The sequence below is a fragment of the Poeciliopsis prolifica genome, unplaced genomic scaffold (assembly GCF_027474105.1).
Source record: "Poeciliopsis prolifica strain line A6 unplaced genomic scaffold, Auburn_PproV2 SCAFFOLD029, whole genome shotgun sequence".
Lineage (NCBI taxonomy): Eukaryota > Metazoa > Chordata > Actinopteri > Cyprinodontiformes > Poeciliidae > Poeciliopsis > Poeciliopsis prolifica.
This window is the reverse complement of record NW_026562404.1, coordinates 6336864-6360651: the sequence shown is the minus strand read 5'-3', so window position 1 is coordinate 6360651 and position 23788 is coordinate 6336864. Positions and strand designations below refer to the sequence as shown.

The 23788-nt window shown below is 40.3% G+C and overlaps 1 protein-coding gene across 12 annotated transcripts in view; it reads left to right on the top strand.

Moving 5' to 3' along the window:
- Nucleotides 1-23788, top strand: part of LOC129372325 (neuron navigator 1-like) — an 83877-nt gene that overhangs the window by 33901 nt on the left and 26188 nt on the right. For 8 of the 12 annotated variants that reach the window (XM_055049553.1, XM_055049548.1, XM_055049554.1 and 5 more), the window contains one exon: nucleotides 1174-1521. In XM_055049553.1, coding sequence (XP_054905528.1) covers nucleotides 1174-1521 — 348 coding nt within the window. The remainder of the gene's footprint in view (nucleotides 1-1173; nucleotides 1522-23788) is intronic. The other 4 variants (XM_055049556.1, XM_055049557.1, XM_055049551.1 and 1 more) reach the window with 1 other exon arrangement.

The window sequence follows — 23788 nt, the reverse complement described above, 5'->3', positions numbered from 1 at the left end:
TGCTGTGCTATACTACTTTGGCACACAGTGAGTTTTTACTGATGCTCATGTTTGTAGACACATACAAATGTTCCCTGGCGTAAAATGATCGTGACACGGTGTGCAGTTATCATGCTCAGTGTTGAGCCATATGAAGGAAATTTCACAGTGTAATGCCGCAAAGGAAAACAGCAACAAAAACCTGTTCGTTATGCCTCTGCGTGTGGAATTATTCTAAGGTGAGCTCAAAGCAAACACACAGCAAAATAATCCCTAAGCCTTGTAAAGTCAATGCAAAGCGTCTTAAAGTGAGGTTTGGATGAGAAGGGGATACATCCTCCGTAAAGGGAAGAAATCATGAGTTTCTGGTAGGTGGAAGATGTTTATTTTTTAATACAGTGAGTTTCAGCAATATCATAAATTAATTGGTCCGCTTACTGAAGAGTAAATGCTTAATTTCCAGGGCAACTTTCTTTATACCACATGACAGATTCAAAATTTGATGCAGAAATTAACTCCACTAATCGAAATATAAAATGTCAGAAGAGATTGCCTCCATCTTAAATTCTAATACCTCATTTTTATGTAAGAAGAGAGTAGAGAAAACGGACATGAGTCCAATATCAGCGAGCGCACTGATGACTCAGGTTACCTCTGGCTTTTTTAAGGACTCATATTAGATCTGCAGTAACCTCCAGGTCAAGCATTTGACTTACAGTTCAGCTGACCACTTGGTTTTGGCACAAACAGCAGTTCAGTCTGGCTTGAAGCAAGCGACTGAATGTGTTACTTCTGGCCCGGGTCAGTGAAGGTCTAGTTGACGATATAGATACATAAAAAAAAGCTAAAACCTCCTAAATAATGTCACTGGGTTAGGCTGAGGCTTAACTCTATAGCATGGACAGAGGATATAGTGTCTTATAAAATCTTCACATACTTTACACAAACATATGAAGCAAGGACTTTTACCTTAGCATTGACCTTTAGCTTACCTTCAATCCACATAAGAGGATCATTCGGATAAGAAGGTGCGTAGAGCTATGATGTGGATCCCAGGAAGAGCAGCCATTGTTACAGCAATGGCTAGTGGGGAGCCAAATTGTGTACTCAGAATGTGTTGGGATGCTGAGCTATTGCTAGGACAGATGAGGAAATTAATAAGCATTTTGAACTTTTCGTTTGTTTCCCATCCAGCAGCTGTGTGGAGGGGACCATCAACTATGACAGCGATGAAGCCGCTGCCTTCTCGATCTCTAGCCTCTCCAACCGCTCCTCTCCTCTGTCATGGCGCCACGGGCAAGCCAGCCCCCGTCTGCAGGCTGGCGACGCCCCATCCACAGGAAGCGCCCCATCTGACATTCCCCTCCGCCTCAGCCAGACCTCACGTGTCCACCTCATAGAAGACTTGGAGGATTCAGATCCATCTCTCCTGAAGGGAGATTACCTCAGTGACAGCGATCTTGGGGGCAAGAATCCAAATGACGACTACGAAGACGATGGCGACGATGTCGACGATGATGATATTGACGACTTGGAGAATGGGTGAGTGTTTGCTCTTTAGTCTTAAAAGCCCGTTTCTAACCACACCTCTTTGTTTTGACCATAAATAATGAAGCAAGACCATGTAGTTCCTGTAACAAATCACAGTCCCACCACGCTCTCTCGCCTGTTTTTTATGTCGGATGTTTCCCCTGCTGGAATTTGAGAACATCCCTCTGGCAGCGTCAGGGAATGTTGTCACCATTTCCAAGGCCCCATGGAGAGATCCTCTCCATATTGAGCTGGCTTGGGTTGCTAACAGGCTTCCACATGGAGCAACCTGCTGAAAAAGCTAGAATACAGTAATCTTTAAAAACTGGTGACGAATTCACATCCACAGTCAGATAATCATGTTCTGACTTAATCTCAAACAAGATTCAGTTGTATGAATTTGTCTGTCTGGATGTTGACGATTATTGCAACCTGAAAAAGTGAACATAAGTTGTTTGTTCAGAGCCTAATCACTACAATAGATCACAAGAGGATAAATCCCCATGACAGCTTCTGCTGTTCATGCTTTTAGTTGGAAGATATATACAAGAATAATATCTCCATCAGTACTGCACCAATCAGAGGCAAACCTGCCAATGTTTCTCTGCCCTGCATCTTCTATAATGACAGAGGTTAAGAGCTTGAAAAGGTAAAATAACTTTACTGTAATATAATGCGCCTTCCTGGTTACTTCTTCAGTTTTCTCCTTTGCCTACTAATGTTCAAATGTATGATTTGGTCTTCTGTTTCGGAATAATTGGGTCTGAAACATCAAAAAGTTTCAAATGGTGAAGGAATTAAATAAAGTCCAGCTGTAGCAGCCTGAGTAATTGGCTAGCATCCCTTCATAGAAAAATTAAAAAAAAAGATTTTTGATAAACTGTGACTATTTTCCCTGCAGACTCTTGTTTCACCATGAAGACATATGGTGTGGTGTGACATATCAGCTTGCTCATGGTGTGTTTGCTGTTCAGAGAAAATATCGGCTTTTTGAGTTCTTAATTAAGTCAATTAAGGCCAGTCAAAAAAATATCAAATTTCAGTCACTTTTTAATAATCCACCCATTCATGGTCCATTCAAGAGACAGCAGAAAACACTGGAAAGATCCTTAGTCAATCCCAGGACAACACAGAGACACCCAGATCAAACAAGCACACACACTATCACTCCTGAGAACAATTATAAGTAACCACTGGACTGAAGAAGCCAAAGTATCCAAAGAGAACCCAAACTCAGTAGAAAGGCCCATGGCTGGGTTTTAAACCCACAACTTACAAACTACTGCTCTACCATTAAGCCTGTACTTCTAGTCACGACGGAATAAAGACAGTATAGTTTTAGGAGACCTGCTGAAAGTGATCTAAGCTGTTCTCCCTCGGTGTTCTTTCACTACTTGCTCAAAATGTACGATTCTGCATTTTTCACACAACTTTAGAGGCAGAGTCATGTTTCCGTGACCGACTCTGAGGACGCCGAACAAAAACATAATATCTCATTGTGAGCTTGGATTCTGGCTGAGTGTTTGTCAGCTGCAGTCAGAGTTCGTCCAAGCATACTGAAAAAAAAAAGCCCCGTTCAGGCCACAGCTCGACATCTCCATGGTAATCACAAAAATGCACCCCCAGTCACAGTAAAAACAGTTGCAACACACACAGTTTAAACCCCTGTAGAGATGGTTTGTTGCAGGTCACCAATAAGGTTATACAAAGTTTATTTGAGTAGGCCAAACCACTAGGCCAATGTTCTACAAGAAAAAGAAAGAGTTTGGGACAGAAATGTCAAACAACACTAAATAGATTGACAGTCTGGTAGACGAAAGGAAAACATCTACTTTTATCTCTTTTTCTTCTGTTTAAGGTAAATTTATGACTGGGATTGTCATAGATTTGCTTTGAGGGTACTCATCTTTGGTCAAAAGTGCAATATTATTTTGTTATTGCAAGTACATTACATATTTATACAACCGGTATTTATTAAAGGTCAAACTAGAATAAGAATCTTCCCAAAGTTGTAACTATTTTTGCTAGTTTTACTACAAAAACATCCACTTCTGATTACGATTTAGTTAGTAGTTTGTGCGTTTTATTGCTTTCTCAAGGTTTCTCTTGCAAACCGCAAATAAAGAGCTAAATAGTTTTCTAATTTTGCGCCTCAGATTTCCCACTAGAGGGCAGACTGGCGCTGCGTTCCCCCATTCCCTGATGAGGTCCCTCCTCCCTGAAAAATTGTCTGGGTGCATTCCTGCTGAATCCTCTCCACAATCGCATATTTTATTACATATCCTCATGTATTCATACACCAGCAGCATCATACACAGGTCACCGTACTCTTCTACATCTCATCTTGGTATATATTGTACATAGGATTTCCCTCAATGCATAATTAATTTCTTTGTCAGGATTATGCATACCTTCTCCCTTTATTGTGTTGAAAGGGAAATTATCAGAAGGGCAAAATATGCGAATTTGTCAATAAACAAAGCTCCGTACTCACCATGAGTCACTAAAGTTAAGACATGATTCAGACTCGCATGCAAAGGTAAACTTACTGTGACTATAACGTGACAGGACTCCTCATAGACCCCATATGCTCTCTCACACACAGCCTGAGTCACTATTCCGTCTACCTGTTATTAGTTTATTTAATGTTTTTGAGTCAGGACCTCAACAGTTAAGACAAATTCTTCCTCCATCTGGATCCAGGAATCTCCGCAGTCCGTCACGCGGTCTTGTTCACATGCGAGTCATTTTTAACGGGAAACACTGACAGGGCAGAGTATGACATGATTTCTTTCTGAGTGTTTATGACTGGGAACTTGACAAAGACTATGTTTAAAAAAAGGTTACATTGCATTCACAATAAAATATCCATTATGAATGTGTAGATTTTGTAAAGGAAATCCTTAAATATGTAAGTGCAGGGGAAACTGAGTAAATGCGAACAACCAAAAACAAAAAAGAATAACTATTTTAGTTTTTATGAAGGAAAGATGTCAACTTTTGTATCCAGAGTCGATCAAAACTTAAGACAACATATAGGTGATGCATTTTTATTTTTTTAATTTCAGGAAGAGCAAAATGATCCTCCAGTGCTCAACTAATCTGTCAAATACATTGATTGGTAGAATTTAATGGAATTGATGATGGCACAAAATATTTTGTGTGCACGTTAGGCACTGAATGCATTGGGCTTGTAACAGACCTCAGCCAGATAAAAGGGAAATCTGGAATTGCTCAACATGTAGCCACCCAAAGTGCTCAGCTGAGTTATACACCACAAACCTTTGGTTTCAGTCCCAGTAACATTCTCTAAAAGCACACTGAGCTACAAGCTTACCTAATCAACTCTTACGATGTGAACAAAATGATCTATTATGAGTTCATGGCTGTGTGTTTATGGAGAAATAATGTTCTGAAAAAGGAAAAAGCAAAGGGTGAAAACCTTAATTCCACAGAGAAACAGATTTGTTTGATAAACAAGATAATATTAATTGTCTGTGATTCAGTTTTGCAAACCATGCATGCAATTTTGTTTGTAGCATGGCTTGCTAGGGGTGTGGTGGACATAAAATCACAAATGATTCACCAACAACGGGCATCAGGAGTTAAGAACAAAACAAATACAGACCACCTGCTGGAGGGGCCGTCATCCACCACACAAGTAACCCACTGAAATCCACTTGGTTGTGACAAACTATTGATTTGCGATTGTTGTTGTTCAAGTGTTGATCAGAGGCTTTACATGCACACATCCAAAGGTCAAATATACCATGAGTGTGTGGCTCATTTTCTGCCCCGGTAGCTGCAGACGCTTTAGCTCATGGATGGAAGAGCACTCATCCCCGACACCAGAGACTAAGAGAGGTCGGTTCACTGCACTAAGTGCCTGAATTATGAGAGCATTTGTTGTGGAGCAGGACAAACATACACATGCACATTCAGAGACACGAACTCAACTCCTCGAAGCAGAGTCTGGTCGGTGAAGCATGTGCGTGCGGCGCCACATACAGTACTTTTTAGAAATAACAGAACTGAGCTGGTTTATGTTATGTGTCAGTGCTGCACTGTATAGAGAAGTGAAAGAAATATGTTTTTTTTTTCTTTTTTTTTTAGTCTGCAACTGACATGCTCTGAGAATAGTGGTGCCTGGAATAAATTTGGACATCATCAGCGGGTTACTTCGGCCTTGTGACCAAATGAGATTGCATGTAAAAGTTCAAGCTTTTTTAATTGAGTGTCACTTTTTGTCTTGGTTGTTGTGTTTAAATCTTACCTTTAGTGTTCGCCACCATATAAGATTGCAGATTCCTTTAAACTTGTGTTACATGTACCTGCAGTTGTGTTTGTGTAGGAAAAAAGTGTGTTCTTTAGATCAAGTTTAATATTTCAATACTCCCATCCCACCTACTGGCCAAACAGCAAGACCCTTCTCCCGGACACCATTATAAATTTAATTGTCTGACTGGTAGTAAACTGGTGAGAGACTTGTTGCAAACCTGCTCAGTGTGACTTTCATGTAGGTTTTCTCTCATCTGTGATCTTTGAACTTTGACTCCTTCTGCAGTCAAGTTACAGACCACCTCCTATACAAAAACAGCACAGCCCACTCCCACACACTGAATGTTATTATAACTAAGGTTGTAATCAGAGCGTGCAGTCATCAGATCTACATCTCATTTAAAATAAAGGCTACATGTGCTTTGATTTCTTTAAAAAGAAGCTGACATTTCACATAGTGAGATCAAACTCCTGACAATGACTCTTTCTAACATCTTCCTCCAACTCTGTTTAAGAAGGGCCTATCATTTTGTTTATGCCAGACTGATTTCCGTGCTTGTGTGCAACTGTGTGACAGAGGTGGTGCAGTTTGCATGAAATGTTGATGAGAGACAGACTGGGATGTGGTTCAGGAGGGTAAAGATGGGTTATGTGTTGGATACCTGCTCCTCTCTGGGCCTCTCTGCCTCTGTGCGCCACTCTATTGGCTCTGTCTGCTCAGTGTGGCGTGTAATCAATTACTTTTGCTGTCATTGCTAAAAGAACTTGACTCAATGGGGAAGACCGCGCTGCCTTTGTCCAGCACGTGTGAACCCAAACAGTAGAGCGAACACCCATGAAGAACACACACACACAGAGATACACTAAAAGCTTTTTTTATTTATTAGCCGATTAAAAGAGTCTCACATCATCACTTGCATGTATAAACAAAGTCATATGGAGATTTCTTTGTCACTGACTTTGGCACCCCGCCTTCTATATAAAGCGAGTTCATTTTAAACTGGCTAAGCATGAAAGTAGCAATATTGCAGCATGATAATGTCACCATATGTAGTTCATTTAAAAATGCTGAGTGTGCATTTAACTCTGCCGTTAATCTGTCTGGCCAATTTTTTTGTCAGCGATGATGTAACCAGCTCCAGCTATAGCAGCAGGAGGTCTTTGACAAACGCTTAATGACGATAATCTGTTTGTCTGCTACAGCGGCACACACAGACACACACACAAATCCGCACATACATGCGGCCATTTTCTGAGACACTGCTGGTGATTTAATGAAGATTGAGATGTGGAGGATCAGAGGGATGTTCACGATAATCCATTCATCCATCCATCATACGTTCGTGTTCTGTTTTTTCATCACCAAGTTGTAGGTTCAACAGGTCAAGAATGGTGACCTGGATAACCCCTGAAAAAGAAATTTCATTTCGAGTCACTTGCTAGTAAAATAATGGATAAATGACAAATAAAAGAAATCCCTCTCCCACAGGTTAAGGTCATTCTAGGGGGTTCCAATTGATTCTCAGGCATATTAAGTCACTCCGGTGGATTCTCACCTATTGGATCTGATCCTTTGTCTTCACAAACAGCCAAACAGACGAGGTGAAATATAAGACGGTCCTCCTATAATTCCAAGGTTTTATATTTCAGGACATAAAAAAGTCTTGTCCTTGCTAGTGCTTAAAATTAGTTGAATATGTCCTCAAAAGATCAATTATGCATGTCATTGTACACCATGTCATTAAAAGACATTTGTGAAGATTAAACACACCTAATGATTCGATACCAGTAGAACCACTTTTGGCAACGACTACTCAAAGAGAGGAGGATCTAACAGTTTTGTGTACTGAAATCCTTTACGGCCGTTTGTCAATGGCAGACATTTGTTTCTGTCAACCTCTGAGCATTTTGCAGTTTTGTTACGTGCGTATATGAAGTTGTCCTGTTGTGAACCCCAGTTTAAGAAAAACCCCAGTTCTCTCGTTTGCGGTGGATTCTCTGAGGATTCAGAAGCTGGGTCTTCCAAGTTCCCAGTCACGCTCGAATTGAGTCTAACATTGTTCCCACATCTGAGCTTCTGACATTTAAAAATGCACTACCGGCTCTAGAACACACTGAAATTGTTGGAATCTACGATCCCATAGTTCTGATGCACCAGAAAGTTACCCTGGGGTGAAAAGCAGCGTTTTTGGGTTGTTTTTTATTTTTTTTTAATTTATTTTTATTTGCAATTGATCAAATTCAACATGTAGTGCCATGCTCAGTTTTTATTTCTAGAAAGAAAGGACCTTCCTCTGACAACTTTTTTGATAACATTTACTGTGCTGAGACATGACAAGTTTTGCATTTATTGCTTCAGTGTTTTTTTGTTTTTTTTAAAGTCACTGAGCAGTAGAGATAACTTGCTGAGTCATCAATAACTCAGAAGACAGGAAAGAGATTGTGAATATTTTCTGTTGATGAAATAACTTTCTCACAGTATCTCAAACTGTTTAATTGCTTCATAAGACATCGTAATGTCTTTAACTCAGACCAGCTTAAGTATTTTGTACTTAATTTGATTTAAATGAGAAATAACAGAGTATGTGATTTTGGGGCTGTATTTGACCTTTTTCAAGAGTTAGTTTTATGTTTTATCACTCATTACATAAAATCTGAGAATTTATGATCAGATGTGTTTCCTTTTTCATAATGAAATATTAATGTCCATGTTATCTTCTGTCAGAAGTTGGAAGAAGACGTGACTTGTACTCCCTGGATGTATTTAGTTTGACCACATTCCATCTTCTGATTGTGAAATGAACTGTTGAGCAACAAACACGTGTTCTGGACTGCAGCTTGGGAACTGCATTTAAAACTATTCTCACAATTTTATTTGGAAGGCAAGAAAACTTCGGAAGAAGCTTTGGCTACAAGAAAAAAAATAATGTGCTTAAAGATATTTGGACAGCACTTCGTATTCCTTGTCAAAAATATCATGGTAGAATGTGTTTTTTATTTTATTTTATTTTACCTGCCTGTTCTCTGCAAAGAAAGAGAAAAGTATTGTTTTTTTTTTTTTTGTCTTAGGAACTGTTGCTTAGGTACCCCCTTCTTCACCGTTCATGCTGGGCCTTGGTAAATCCTTATGGAGACGCTTTGGCATAATCCCCCATAATCCCTGGCTTCCTCTCATGGCAGGGTTTTGAAAAGCGCTAGAGAACTCAGTGACTTCTGCAAGGACAAGCTGAGTTTTTGGGAGGCAGAGGGTGTGTCTGGGGAGTTTCAGGACCCCCACAAAGTTCAGAAGGATGTGTTTCGGTGTTAGCAATCCATGCAAAAGAAAAGAACTACATGGGACAGTGTTGGCGAGTGAGTTCATCTCTTTCATTTCACAGAGGTCAGAATGTCACAGCTTTTGTCCGATAAGTAAACCCGACCCCTTTCCTTGAAGGAAAGAGATGAATCTTCATTTTCCTGGAGCTGCTTTTGATTTGGGTTATTTTCCTTCCTTACGATGGAATCACACTTGACCTACAGCGGGAGAGGAAAGGGTCCTATGACCTGAAAACAACAGCCGGCAGTGAACATGACACTAAACCAACAAGCTCAGATATGAACCAATGGACCTGACATCATTCAGTCAACAAACTTTTTCATTTAAGTCTCCTCTGAGGGGAGCATGTCATGAAGGGCTCCACAAAAAAATTCTGATTGGGGAATTCACACTTCATCAATAGCTTTCTGACATTCTTCTCTAAAGTTCAGTGCAACATACAGTACATTGCTAGTCTGATGGCTTCATGCCTTCCATAAGAAGGTCCTGGTTTCAAAAACCTGTCTGCTCACCTTCTGCATGGAGTTTGTAATTTCTCCTCATTGGTTCTCTCCAGGTACTCCAGCTTCCTCCCATCGTCCAAAAACACAAGTATTAAGTCCGTTAATCTCTCTAAATTACTAATTTACTCTAAACAAAATTAAAAAAAACATAGTTTTTATGTTGCTTTTCTATATATTTATGTTTGAAATGTCTTCTTTGAGAGTAAAGTAGAACCAAAGTCAGATTCCTTGTTTGTTCCTAAACTTGTCTCGTTTAGGAACAAATTATTCTTATTGTCAAAGAACTACCAATACATTGGGGAGCTTATTCGAAAAGTTTGCACAGATTTGCACAGACATCTCTTAAGGTTTGTGATCAGAACTTCTTGTGCAAATTCATTCTCACTTTTTATTTTGACCTAAATCTTGTTTTCAGTGTGAAACTTGTGCTTCTCGTAGTTTATTTATGATTAGGTTCTGTTTCTAAAGGTTTGTTTCCCAAAGTAAAACACATCCTTCCCTACCCAAGCCCACTATACACACACGCATACACACGCCATACCCTCTCTTTAAGCTTGCTCTCACTGTTTTACACTCTCTTAGTCTATCCTGCATTCAGAGAACATGCTGAGTTCATATATAGGGGGTAAATTAAACTCTACAGCTTACAAAAAAGATCTTAGGAAGCCTTGAAAGCTTTGCATTGAAGCTGCTTTAAATCAGTCCTACCTATGTTCCAACACACACATGTACGCATGCATTTTTAACAGCAAACTCCAAGTCTCGGATTCCTAACAGCAGGGTGTGAGGGGGTGTGTAATGCGCATAAGAATCACCCCTTGCTTTCCTCCCATTGACTCCCACCGTGCTATTCTCTGGAGCTGTTTCAACATTTGTCACACTCTTTTCCTTCTGCCCCCCTGCCATCATCCTCCCTTCCTGTTCTCCCCATTACATTATTCCTTAATCGTATCCTTTCAAGCATGTGCGGCACTGAAAATTCTCTCATTAGCAGACTATAGGTTGAACTGGCTGCAGAAACCTCTTGAGCTGCATTTGAACTTTTTGGGTTCTTTCTCCCTTTTAGAAAGAAAGCATCTTTGAAGTCAAGTTCCACCACTCCTTGTTTTTAACAGAACAAAACCTTTCACAGTTATTCTTCCCTTTTCACTCAAAGTAAATAAAAGTCTTTTTGTGGTACTGACATGGAGGGTCCCTCAATCAACCGCGAGAGTGCTTCTTTAGACACGTATTGCCGTTTGGAAGAGAGAACTCAGAAATACCTTTGGCAGCAGAAACTTTAAAACCACCTTTTAGTGTTCCAACCATGAGTATGTAGCTGCAAGAGCTGCTCAGTTGGAAGAGATTTTTCTGGCCTGAGTTTGGGGGGTAGGAGGGAGTTCTGGTTCTGTAAAGTGTAGTTGGGTAACATTCATTCCCACAAAGCAAGATGAAGGTTTGTCAGTAAATTTCCTCCGGAGCTGTTTAGTGGCAGTAGACTAAACGTTTGGCTTACAGTCTCTCAGAAGTCTTTGGTCATGTCATCCAACCACAATAAAAAGCCCGTTGGTCGTTAAATGTTTGAAATGCAAAAATAAATGTTGGTGCTGTTTTAAGTGGGATGGTGCTTTTTCTGTGTGCTGGCACGAGGAAAAGTTCAACATTTATCGCCAACAATGCAATCATGTTGACAGTCTGTCAGGTCGGGTTCACTTCTATAGGATTCTGCTTTGGTATTTCTGATCACTTCAAACACAACTTAAGTCAGCTGTGCTATAAGATGGTGTCTTGAAATGGATTGTATTTTTTCCACCATTCTTAGGTACAGGGTGGTTTCTTACAGCTCTACAAAAAAAACACACAAAAAAAAAACAATGGAATGCAAGAAAAAAAAGACCTCTGGATATCTGTTTGCATATTCCCCTAAAGAGTTTTCTGTTTCCATGCATGCCTCTCCGCTTTCGGGTACGTGTGAGCGCCTCGAGTCTGCCAAAGTCCTCGTCCAACTAGCTGAAACATGTAGAAAAGTGATATTTTTGACAGTCTGAATGTTTCACACGATCACGGCCTGCTCAAGGCTAAGCGGAATATTTACGGCATGACACGAAGCCTTGAAAATGTTGACTGTAAAAACAGGTTGGCATTATAGCTGATGTGCTGTCCCGTCTTGTACATGGGCGTCTCTGATGCTGTCAGGGGTGTAACTAGATGAAGCCATGAGGCATATCACAATAAGACAGTGTCTCAGTAACAGAATGATGTGGCTTTAATTAATAGATCAATCTGTCATAGTACGTATTCACCTTTTCTTGGCTGGCGCAACCTTCAAGCTCAGTCATATTTGTAGCTATTGGCAGAGTGTAAAACCAGCTGGAGCGTTGGAACAAGCCCAAATCAAGAAATGAAATCCAATGAAAATCCCCACGATACTAAAGTCTGTTTGGCATAACTTTTATTATGTATATCATTTCTGCAATTCCTAGCTGCATATTTTATTGATTACATGCACAAATTAGATCAAAGCCTAGGTGGAAAATCACACTACAAATTTTTATTCTGCCTTTTTGAAGTGACAGATATAAACATGGCATTTTATTTCCAACTTTTTGGCAGTAGAAAACTGTAGGCACTTTCCAATGCTAATCTTTACTTTGCCTAGTAATTCAAATCCTTTTTCTTTGGATTCTTAAGAATTTTTTTAAAGATTCTTGAAGATTTAAATCTGTCGAACAATGACTAATAATTTGCCTGAAACTTATAACATTAATATAAGCAAAAGTAACTTTCAAGGAAATGAACTCTTCGTGTCTTTTAAACTCTATCTCGACTATTTGTGCACATGTATAAACTGACGCTTTTGCCAATTCTTGCAAAATATCTCAGTCTTAGTCAGACTGCATAGAGAGCGTCTCTGAACATCAGTTTGCAGCTCGTTGAACAGCTTCTCAATTAGATTTAGCTTTGAACTTTGACTGGTTGCACAACACGTCGAAACGCATTGATTTTATTCCAGGGATGCACAATATAGCTATCATATATTAGGCTTTTTAACATACAGTAATTTCATATCAATAAAGCAAGTAAAGATATGGATCTCCACTTTGTTGCTATTTTTCAATAGAGGGAAGTGGAGAAGGTTGGTCATATGACAGTTATAGTGATGTAGTGAAGGACCATAAGACCAATTTTAATATTGGATATCAACATTGGCCCAAATTTAAATTTCGCTGCATCCCTATCGTAAGCTCTGTCGCCTTTTTGAATGACAACAAACTGCAATCAAAACTTCTTTAAACAATGATATTGTTCTTTGCATTTTGATTTGTGGTTTGCACAGCAAATAGGTGTCCAACAAAAAGTTAGCAAACAAAGTTTGCAGAGAAAAAGAGCACAGGGTTGATGGAGTGAATGTTTGTAACTGACTTTGAATGTTAGTCTGGCTGCTGAAGGGATGTGAGCAAAAAACTTGGCTTGTGATGAGAAGAGTTTTCCAGTTTAATAGATGTGTGCGTTTGGGATGCATTTGTACATGTTTTTATTCGGTTTGCAGCTTAAGCTCACATGCTGCATGGGAATCTGCAACTATCCGTCTGTGTGTGTTCCTGGTGTGATAAGAGGGATGAGCTTTCCCAGGTCTCCTGTTTCTTTCATCAGTGGGGGGAGTGACAGGTTCCCAGGGTCGAACGGATGACCCTGCCTGTACACTGTCATTACATGGTTACATCACCAACTAATTATACTGCAAACAGAAACCTTGAAAATGAGCACTGAGGTTTTAGAAGGTGAGTGGAAAGGAAGGTAGTTGTGAAAAAAAGAGATAGCCCTCGATGAGTCCGAGGCAAATCAACAGAGCTGGAGACGCAGAGGGCATGTCTGGACACGAGTCAGAGGTCGAAGGCAAACCCTGCCAAGCAGACAGAGCGCCGTCCAACCGGCCTTTCCAGAAACTCGGCTCAGAGCTGACGTGAATAAAAGCATTTGCTTGCACTGATTGAAAGACGACTGAAAGCGCGTCAGTAAGAATGTTTGTGCGCCGCGAAAGTTTCTGTTGCGCCAGGCAACAGGAGTGGCCATGTGCCAGTGACTCGGCAGTCGCTCTGTGTGCCCACCTGGCTGTGCAGTAGAAGTGTGAGTGAGCAGTAGAATCCCGTCTTTGTTTACCCGCATTTAAACTGGGAGGTTTAGTGACTTCTTTTTTTTTATTACTATTATTCCCTCTGTGGACATTTTCCAAACCTTCCCTTTCTGTCTCTTGTCTTTCTTGCACTCACCCTTCTTTCTCCTTAATAAAAAAGACACTGTTAATTAGCTCCATCTCCCTCCTCCTCCCCGTGCCTCTCTAACTCTTCATTCACTTATTGAACGGAGCCAGCAGACAGGCAGATCTATTCACAGGGGTCCACTCAGTACTGAAAGTGTTTGAACACCACTGGATGTTGGGAAGGGGCCGAGCTCGCGGGAGTTGGATACATGATACCCAGACTATTGCTTTGTGATTCTCCTGAAGGCAATACACACTTTGTTATACGAGAAACAATGGAGTCATTTAACCTCCTCACTTCATTACAGTGTGATTTGAGGTCTCTTTGTGGCATCAATGGTTTGGCTATTACCCAAATCTTGTTCCACATAGCCTGTGTCTGCTTAGGAAATGTTTCTTTAAAGTTGAAAAGATGCTGAAATTGCCACGGGACTCAAGAGAGATTATTCTTTCACGTCATTGCTATGTGCAAATTACATAAAATGTTTGATTTCCAAGACAGAAAATTACTCAACCAAGGTATGTTTTTACACTTCTAATTGGTCCAAAGATTGTTCAATAGTTTGATTTGCGTAATATTCTGTTGTTGACTTTGTGTTATATTTTAGTAGCTTTTTAACATCTTTTGAAGATTTAAAGGAATAACAAAGTCGGTTTCTGTTAAAGTCGAGGGCAGTTTTCGCTGTACTGTTAACCGCAATAGGAATGGGGTCAGCGAGCTGCACAGATTTGAGATTTAGCGTCAACCCTAAATCTCATGTCGCTTTCGGGTAATTTGATGACTCGGTGATTATCCTGTGGCTGGATGCGCGCTGGAAGCTCTGTGCGGTTTTAGCGGCGGGCGCAGCAGCTGGCGATCTGTGAAACGGTGCCGACGGAGGAAAGGAAGAGGAATTTGGGGTGTTGCCTTTTTATCTGTCCTCCCTCCTTTTCTCATCACCTCCCTCCGCCCCTCCTTTCCGTACGGTGTGTGCGAGAGAGAGAGAAAAAGAGAGAGAGGGAGCGCGGAGAGAGCGCGGAGGCACTGCGGCCAACGCTGCTGACTCTTACAGGCGGTTCCCTGGTTGTCAGTGGAGAGGCAGCCCTACCGGGTCTCTCTTCCATTAGAGCCACAGAGGCGGGATATGCTGAACAGGAACAAAGCGGCGTGAGAGCTGGATGGTAGCAGAATGAGCGGGCGCGTTTTGAATGGGAAAATGCTGCAGCTGTCGGCTCCGCAGCGCGCAGGGAGGACAATGCACTTTCTGTCGAGGTAAATAGATGCGACCCGCGAGAACGTGTGCATGTGTGACCGAGAGCCCGGAAGGGAAACTAATTTACACCTTAGTGACAGTGGCTTTCAGCCGCGCATATGTTGAGGCGGTGTGAGCGCCATGAGTGTGCTGCAGAGGTTCCGGCGGAGTCGGTGCGTAAAAATGAGCGGCAGCATGTCTCATTCATAAAACTCCCAACAGCTGCATGCCGGCGGGTTTTGCTATTGTGACTTGACAGGATAATTGTGTGACGGTCTTCTAATAGTGGATGCGCGGCCGGTTCTCCTGTAGATAAATCAAGCAGACATCAGTGCGCAAAGCCACCCGCTCTGTCTTTAATACCATGCTGGCCGGTAGACATCCGAAAGCAGATTACTGCCAACACATTTACACAGTAATACAAATAATCTATTGATGCTGAAGTGTCCAGAGTGCGCACGCGTCTTAGAAATGCGTGCGCACAATGATGGATCCATTGTTTTATTTATTATAGGATGGCAACTAGTTGCTGGTGGTGGTGGGTGCGTGCAGGATCTCCACCAGTTAGTAATAGACTGTCAGGTATGAGTGGGTGTGTTCGTATTGATCCGCTGCAGAACCGAGCCGCATTCTTCCCAAAGACTGACCTACATTTCTCTGCCTGTGTCTGCAGTGATTGGGTGAAATATAGCAAGCCTCCTTTAAATCATCCTGACGCCCACTCTATTACTTAAGAGTATGCATTGGCATATAAAGTGGGCTAATGTAGAGCAGCTTATATGAATAAGCTGTTGATTGGAATGGATAAGAAAATAAAGCAGTACCATACAGTTGACAAATTGCACCACATATTAATATAGTTTGGAAATGTATCAGTCTGCTTTGTTCATGTTGGTTAACCCACTGATTACTTGAACCACTTGAAGCAATATGGCACAATTTCAATGCATCATTTTTGAAATTTTATATGATAAGCCAACTTAAAGTGCATAATTGTGACGTGGAAGTACAATGACACATGAATGAAATAATGTATCGTTGTACTTCCAGATTTATATTCACAAATATAAACCTGAAAATATAAGAATGCATGGTTTTTGAAGAAGATGCATTCACTACATACCCCACGCTTGGCAATTTTTAAAATAAAATCCTTGAGTTTCTCAAGAGCCTCTTTGTTGCTCTCCTTGGTGGGCTTGAGTTTGATGGTTCCGTCCTGATTTTTTTTGTTTGTTGTTGTTGTTGTTCCATCTTTATTTCTTTCTTTTCATTTTGGGATGTTGGATTGAACAGTGTTCTATTTAATTTTAAAGCATGAGAGTTTTATAAGACTGCAGTATTTATCCCTGCTGTGTTCCTTGGTTTTGATGTAGCCGGTTGGTCATTAATGATATCTAACAACCCTCCTTTTTTTTAGTTTTAGTTGTGATAAAATCTGCTTTAATTTCACAGCTATACACTACTTCATTTGTTGCTTAAATAGAGTATAAATTTCTATAATGGAAAATTATAAATTCCTTCACAAGGCATAGCTTAATACAGAATATTCACACAGCCTTTCTGAGACCTTCAAGTGTCAGCCTGTGCAGGGTCACATAGGTTGTTCTTATCTCTGTTTTGGAGCTGAACACGTGCGTTTAAACAGACTGGCTGTCAAATGTCTGATAAACTGTGAAATAATTATAATCTGGCACACAAAAAGCATACGCCCTTCAAACTGTCACCAAGTTCTATGATTAAAACCAGAGCTGATGAGGGTTTGCTTTCGCTCATATACATCAGGGTGTGTGCACAAACACACTGACCATGCACCATTAGCTTACCATATCTAGCCAACACAAAGATTTGGTTAGCCCAGTTATCATATATGAAGGGCCATCCAACACAAACTCATTGCGTCGCTTTGTGTGTGACTGCATACATGTGTGTCATCTGAACTCTATGCAAACATCCTGCTCAGCATGAACTACCACATACCCACACAACCTTAGTAACACATTTACAAATGACTTGCATCAACTATTTGTTTTTTCACACACCTGATATCACATTGTTTTATAAAAATGAAAATGTGGCAGTATCACTTTAAAAAAATGATCAAGACTGATAAATAATGGTGTTAAGCCAGTTACACTAAGGACTGAGGATCCTCTCAGTCACATTTTCTACAGCAATGTTTTTTTTTTTTTTGCATATGTGGATGCTGCAGTGAACTGGATTACAATGTCTCCAGGTGACCACGAGCCCACTCAAGCACTTAGCAGATGTATTGAACAAATCAATGCACACGATTATTATTGGATGAAAAAAAGGAACGATCACAAAGCTTCAGCTGTTACATCTGAATATTCCTGAAATCAGGACTCAGACCTGAACGTTCAGAGATGCATAAACACAATTACAAAGTTGGCCTTCTATCATCTGACAAACATTTCCAAAATAATATCTCGGCAAGATCTTGAAATATTCATCCATAGGTTTATGATTAGTAGCAATGATGACTGCAACAGTGTCCTCACGGGTTGTCTTAGAAAGTCCGACTGCTGCATCTTATCCAGAACGCGGCTGCTCGGTCTCTCTCTAAAACTGGAAAATGGAGCTCATCGCTTCTGTCCTGAAGTCCTTACACTGACTCCCTGGAGCTCAGAGAAAAAAAAAAAAAAGTTTACCGGTGAATTGAATACCACCAAAAAAATAAAATAAAATAAAGACCTGTTGTTCTTGTATCAAACTGGTTTTTATCCCCAGAACCAGAACCACACATGGAGAAACCACATTTCATGATTTTATTCTCCTCTAAATAAACTTCGAGAAAACTGCAAAACAACTGAAACCACAAGTCTCCTTAAATCAAGGTTAGAACCCCTTTTGTTTAAAATAGCCTTTCTTTAAGAATGAGAAAATTGTGGTTTCAGTTTGGACTGCAACTTTTTCATTTTTCTCATTATTTTGCAACTGCAATGCAAATTATTTACTTTATTTTTTTGTTTAGATGTTGTGGGATGCTTTTATCATGTAAAGCACTTTGAAATGCTTTGTTGTTGAAACACGCAATGTAAATAAACTGCACTAGAAATAGCTCAAGTTAGGGGAGAGCCAGAGATTTTAGGACACGAGGAATCCTATGATAGTCTTGCTGTTTTGTGAGCACCGTAGGTTTATTTTTCTTACGCTGCCTACGAGATCATTAGGGAGACCTCAGAGTGCTTCAACAGATGCTTGTAACCTGCTGTCATCTGACACATCGTCTTCTTATTTTATTGTACACATAGGGGCTGGTGTTCACAGACAGCGTTCATATTTTCATGAGTTGGACCCTCCTGTGGTTTAGTGTGTTTCTCTGGTACATCAAAGCAAAAGCAGGAGTGAATGCAGACAACGTTGCACCTTAACTGGCAGTTGGGGATCAAGGAGAAGCTTTGAGGCGAACATAAACAGTCGTGCTGAAAAGTGACCTCAGGATGTAAATTTAACTGGACAGCATTGTCCCTCTCATGAAAAAATCGGGGAATTGGTAAAAACTCAGAGACTATTTTGCAGTGGAGATGAAGTAATATGGTTGCCCGAACTCAATTAGTCATTCTCTCCTTGTCTGTGTGCGCTTTTGGAGTGGTATGCTTATATTCATCTCCATATGTTGAAGGATTAGGGAGTGGAAACCAAGAATATACTCTCTGGAATGTAAAGTGTATGTTTTGGGTGTCCGGAGGGTAAGGAATGTCTGCTAAGCTCACTTTAAGTGGCCGACGAATGTGCATTTCTTGGGAGGGACAGCAGGTGATGTCCCTCCCAACACGATGTGGTCACATGACGCAAATACAGACAAAAACAGACAGTCGCACAACAAATTGTCTGTGCTTTCAGAGTCTTGAATGTTTTATTGGGGGCCTGTTTTATCTCAGCCAGCAGAGGGAAAAGAGAATCTCAGCTCCAGTCAATGGGCCTTTCAATCTTCTCTCTGTATTTAATATTTGGGCAACCTTGGGCAGGTAAGTTAGATTTGTAGTGTCATATTCTGCCAGTTCACATGACTCTTTTTTTTTTTTTTTTTTGTGCAGATGTGTCAAGCATTTCCCTCATCAAAATAGAGTTATGCAAAATTGTTAGATCTCAACTCTAATAAAAATATATCCTTTTTTTATTATGATTGATTTAATATTTGACTTTTAAAGAGATTTGTGGGCACAATATAGCAAACAGATTTTCAGTTGCTGCCAGTGTGGGTAAGTCTGAGTATGATAAAAACAAAAATGAAGAAATTTGACCGTCACCAGAGGCCGGATGGTCAGAACCCCCAACCTAAAAAAAAAAAAAAATCATTGCCTTTCACAAATGTCACCAAATCATTGGTATCTGCAAGCCTTTCTTTTCAGCAAAGTTTCCACTGTGAAACAGTTGCAGATAAAAACAAAACAGACCCCATCATATATTCCTTTCTTTGATTGTAGGCAATTCATTGATTGCCTACAATCTTCCATTGCGAGCAAAAGTGAATAAAAATAATATTCAAAAAGATTTACGATGTCACAGCAATTCCCAGGATGCTGCATGTTTTCTGTGATGTACTTCTTATTATGTCCTTTTCAGTGTTATCATGTTTGGTTTTTATCTCCATCTGTTTGCTGCTTGGTTTAAATTGTTGCCAGCCCTGCTACTTTACTCTTGGTTCTGTTGATTAAAAGACAGCTGCTTGTGGGAACACTTGTGTTTGTTCTTTAGCACATGTCTCGGACTGTCTTCTGCACAGCTGCTTCAAGTTAACAGCAACCTGGAAGAAATATGCTTTATTCCAAAAAATGAAATCTCCCAGTCTTTCTTCTCCTTCCTTTGCTTCCTTGTACTTTCTATTTTTTTCCCCTCCCCCCTTTTCTCTTTTGAACCAAAACATCCGCTCTGCGCCGTTATTTTACATAGCCGTTAAATCAGCTGACGTATCTGGATGGAGGCCAGAGGTAATTCTACCCCGAGATCCAACGCCTGTCCCGGGCGTCTGATTGCCGGTATTCCCCCCTTTGAGCTCCTCCCTGGTTCTTAGGCGTTGAGTTTTGGACCGAGAAGCTCCAGACTGAACTACTTACATAGGTGATTTAAAAGGCCATTCGAAGTTCTCCCAGGAGTGCTGTCCTTCTTCTACTTCCGGCTCTTTAGTGAAGAGGAGAGGAACTCTGGAGATCAGAGGTTAATGGGTTATTACAGATTGTTGCCCGTCATCTCCTCTAATTCTCTTCAACTTCTGCTGTTCTAACTTCAGGCTTTCCACCAGTGTATTGTAAGCTTGGCATGTCACCAGACTAAGCATTGTTTGTTTATTTTGTTAAAGATTTTTTTTAATGCTCCAATATCAGTGACGGGTTAAATTGTTTCTTTTGTTGTGAATCCATAGGGAGACTGAGGTGTGTCTTTTTTTTTATTTTTTATTTTTTTTATACCACTGTCTGTCTTTACGTATGTAAACTCTAGTAGGTTCAGCGAATAAAGTGACAAGTCACAGATAGAGGATCAGAAAATTTGGACAAATTAATTACGATGAAACGATTGAAGTGCCAAAAAATATTAATTACGTTTTATTTATTTATTTATTTACTTTATAACTGGAAGCTCTGTATGCCGGGCTTATCAAGTTTTCTGGACAAAACTCTCTACTTATACCTATCACTGCAAGTTAAGTTTAAAGTGCGTTGTTTGTATTGTGACAGATTTTTAAATCTCTGCACCAGACCTCTTTAGTCTAGAGGAGACTTAATCTTCAAACTTTGATCCTGACTGGCAAGATTAACTACAAGGACATTAGACTGAGAAGAGATAAATGAGATAAATTTGCCTTTCAAGGTATCTGCTACTTGCTTCCTCCCGTTTATCCTTTTTTGGCCTAACAATTTGAGAAGATCGAGATGACCCAATGATCAACAGTTGTGGCTTTCTTTTTTTGGTCCAAGACTGTTGCCTTGTTCAGTATTTCATAAATAAATGGTTGAGTTGTTCTGTTGTCAGATGTCCTGTGTCTTGTCATGAAAAAGCAACGGTATAAAGCCAACATAAACAATCTATACAAACTGAGTTGCAAAGAGACTAAGTCACTAACTCCCTGGCCAAACAAGGTTGTTTTTTTTTCCACCTCTAAGCCATAGTCCTTTGTTTGTCTGTCTGATCTACAACTCTCCACCATATGGAGAAAACCACATTTGACTGACCAGGATTTCTGTTAAATCCGGTTTTCCACTCACAGAAAGCAAATAAGCCTCTGTGGAATGTGTCACCGTCTTTGTGAAGGAAAACCTGGAAGAGTAATGGACCTCAATATTCTTCCATGCACAATCACACCTTGGAGGCAGCTCTCAGTGGAGCAATGAGTGACTTTATCAAAACTGCAATTCTGCTCTGCTTCTTATATCACACATTTCTGACAGCTAATCCAAGCGTGGAGCAGGGCACAGCAGCAGTTTGTGTGTGCCAAACCTTGCTGTCAGCCGCAAGCACATAAAACATAATCTCTTCTCATTGTCCATTTAAGGATGAATCGTCCTTAGTTTCCACGCACACCTCTGGCTGTGGCCGCTGGCGCGACCTGATCCTGGTGGCAGATGGAATTAACAGTAATTGTGAGCTCATTAACTCCAGCCTGTGCTGTAATCCCCTGTAATACCCAAATACTGCTGGGTGTGTGTATGGGTGTGTGTGTGTGCGTATGTGAGTAGACAAAAGGCTCCTAAAACTGCTCCGACGCATTGTTCCATCGCACAATGTGGAAGCACAACAGGGAGGAAATAATAAATAACGCCAAAGAGGAAATGGGTCAGTGATTTACTGTAGATGCATATAACTACAGTGCAACAAAGTGACTGTGTTGGGATTTTAATTAAAAGTAGCTCTTATTGACAGTGTTGTTTTTAATTACTTCGCAATTGCCCCAAGCATCCAAACAGCATGGCGTCATTTATTTAAAAAAATGGTAGGATCAGATTATATCAGCAAGAAAATGTTTGCACAGCATGTGCCGCTGCAATTATTTAGTAAGAAAACAGTATGACTCTAAATGGTGCTGAAATCACATTAGTATTGGTAAATGTCAAATTTTTTTTTTAAACATGATTTAAAGCTGCTGCATATCTGAATGAAATCATTGAAGGCTTGTCTTAATGCTCCGAAGACACAACAGTTTAGAAATTCTTCCCAGGCCATATATGGTTCTGCAGAGGAAGATTATCCGGTGCAGAAAACCGAATCTTAAAACCTTTTTGATCTTAAGGTCATGGAAGGGTTCACAGCTCTGGCTGGAAATATAATAATGTTACAGTCTGTTACACTTATCCACCAAGGTGATTCACAGATCTGGGTACATGAGTGTGTGTGTGTGTGTGTGTGTGTATGTGTGTTATTGTTTCCTGGTGATAAGCTGATGAAGTGGTCCAAGCACCCATATTGTTAGCCATCTGTGCACACAGTTGCACCATATTTCACCTCTGTTTTTTTTTTTACCAGGTAGTCCATGTATATTTAAAAATTTGACCAACGCTTTTGGGCATCAGTGTTTTTTTTCCCCAAATCATCTTCAATTTCAGGATGATTGTGCTGGTGCAAAAAAAAAAAAAAAAGGAAAAAAAAAGCCGCAAAACTAGGTGCGGCCGGTCATGACCTGTGCTGCAAATGAGTCATTTAGTTTTGTGAGTGTGTGTGCTTAAGTGTGTTTACAGTGCAGTCCGTGTGGCTGTGAGCATGTAGTCGGTTGGTGTCAGATCCTGTTTTACGTGTCTGGTCTGAAACCTGCAGAGGATGTTGAAGGAGCCGCTTCTCATAGCGACAGTTCACATTTCATTTCTTGTTTTTATTTTTTGTGGTTGACCTCAGTTCAGCTAACCTAATTGGCTTTAGGGTTTATCAGACTCTGTTAGCACCATAAATAGTTGTCCTCAGGCACGTGCTGTGTGGGAGAATGTAGTGTCCGCAGTGGTGTGGTGGCTTTCCAAAAAAAGGTTATTTAATTTCTCTACAGACTGACCAGAGAAATACCTGCACTACAGATGCAACATACCACATCAGACCTTCTGTCTTCCATCAGCAACAGGTTTAGAAACTTAAAATACTTTAGTAACCTTCACATGCATAGCCCTAGTGCTTTGTTTGGACCGCCCAGAAAGGCCCTATTGGTGCCCTACTTTTCATTTACCTCAAAAGACCCAACCAGGAGCAACATCTGACTTTGCCATTTTGGGTTCTGCCATGTGACACTTCAGGATTTTAATAGAAATGGAAAGTTCCTGTCCTCTGTAGGACTGCAGAGTTTCCATCCATTTACTGTGTAAATGGATGGAAACTCAACAGACTCAATGCAAATCAACTTTGCATTGAGTCTGTTTTATTATGGTTATATAATCCAGAGCCATAAAATCTGCAAATCTTTGACTTGCTATATTTTGTCATTTCTCCTAACCGACCCTTTCTATCTATTCTTATCTGATCTGACATGGTTTGACGAGTTTTACCAAGACTTCTTGCCAGCTCATGATTAGCAACATCGTCGTTTCTACTACCTCCAAGATTCTCAAACCTTTAGGCAAACGCAGAGGTACAGTTAATTATAATAATCACCTGTTGATAGCACCAATTTTCAAAATTGGGTCTTATTACAGCTTAAATGTTGCGCTAATAGATAAACACCTTTCTTATTTCCCTTTCCTTAATCTTTATACAATAACAAAACAATCAGGAAAAG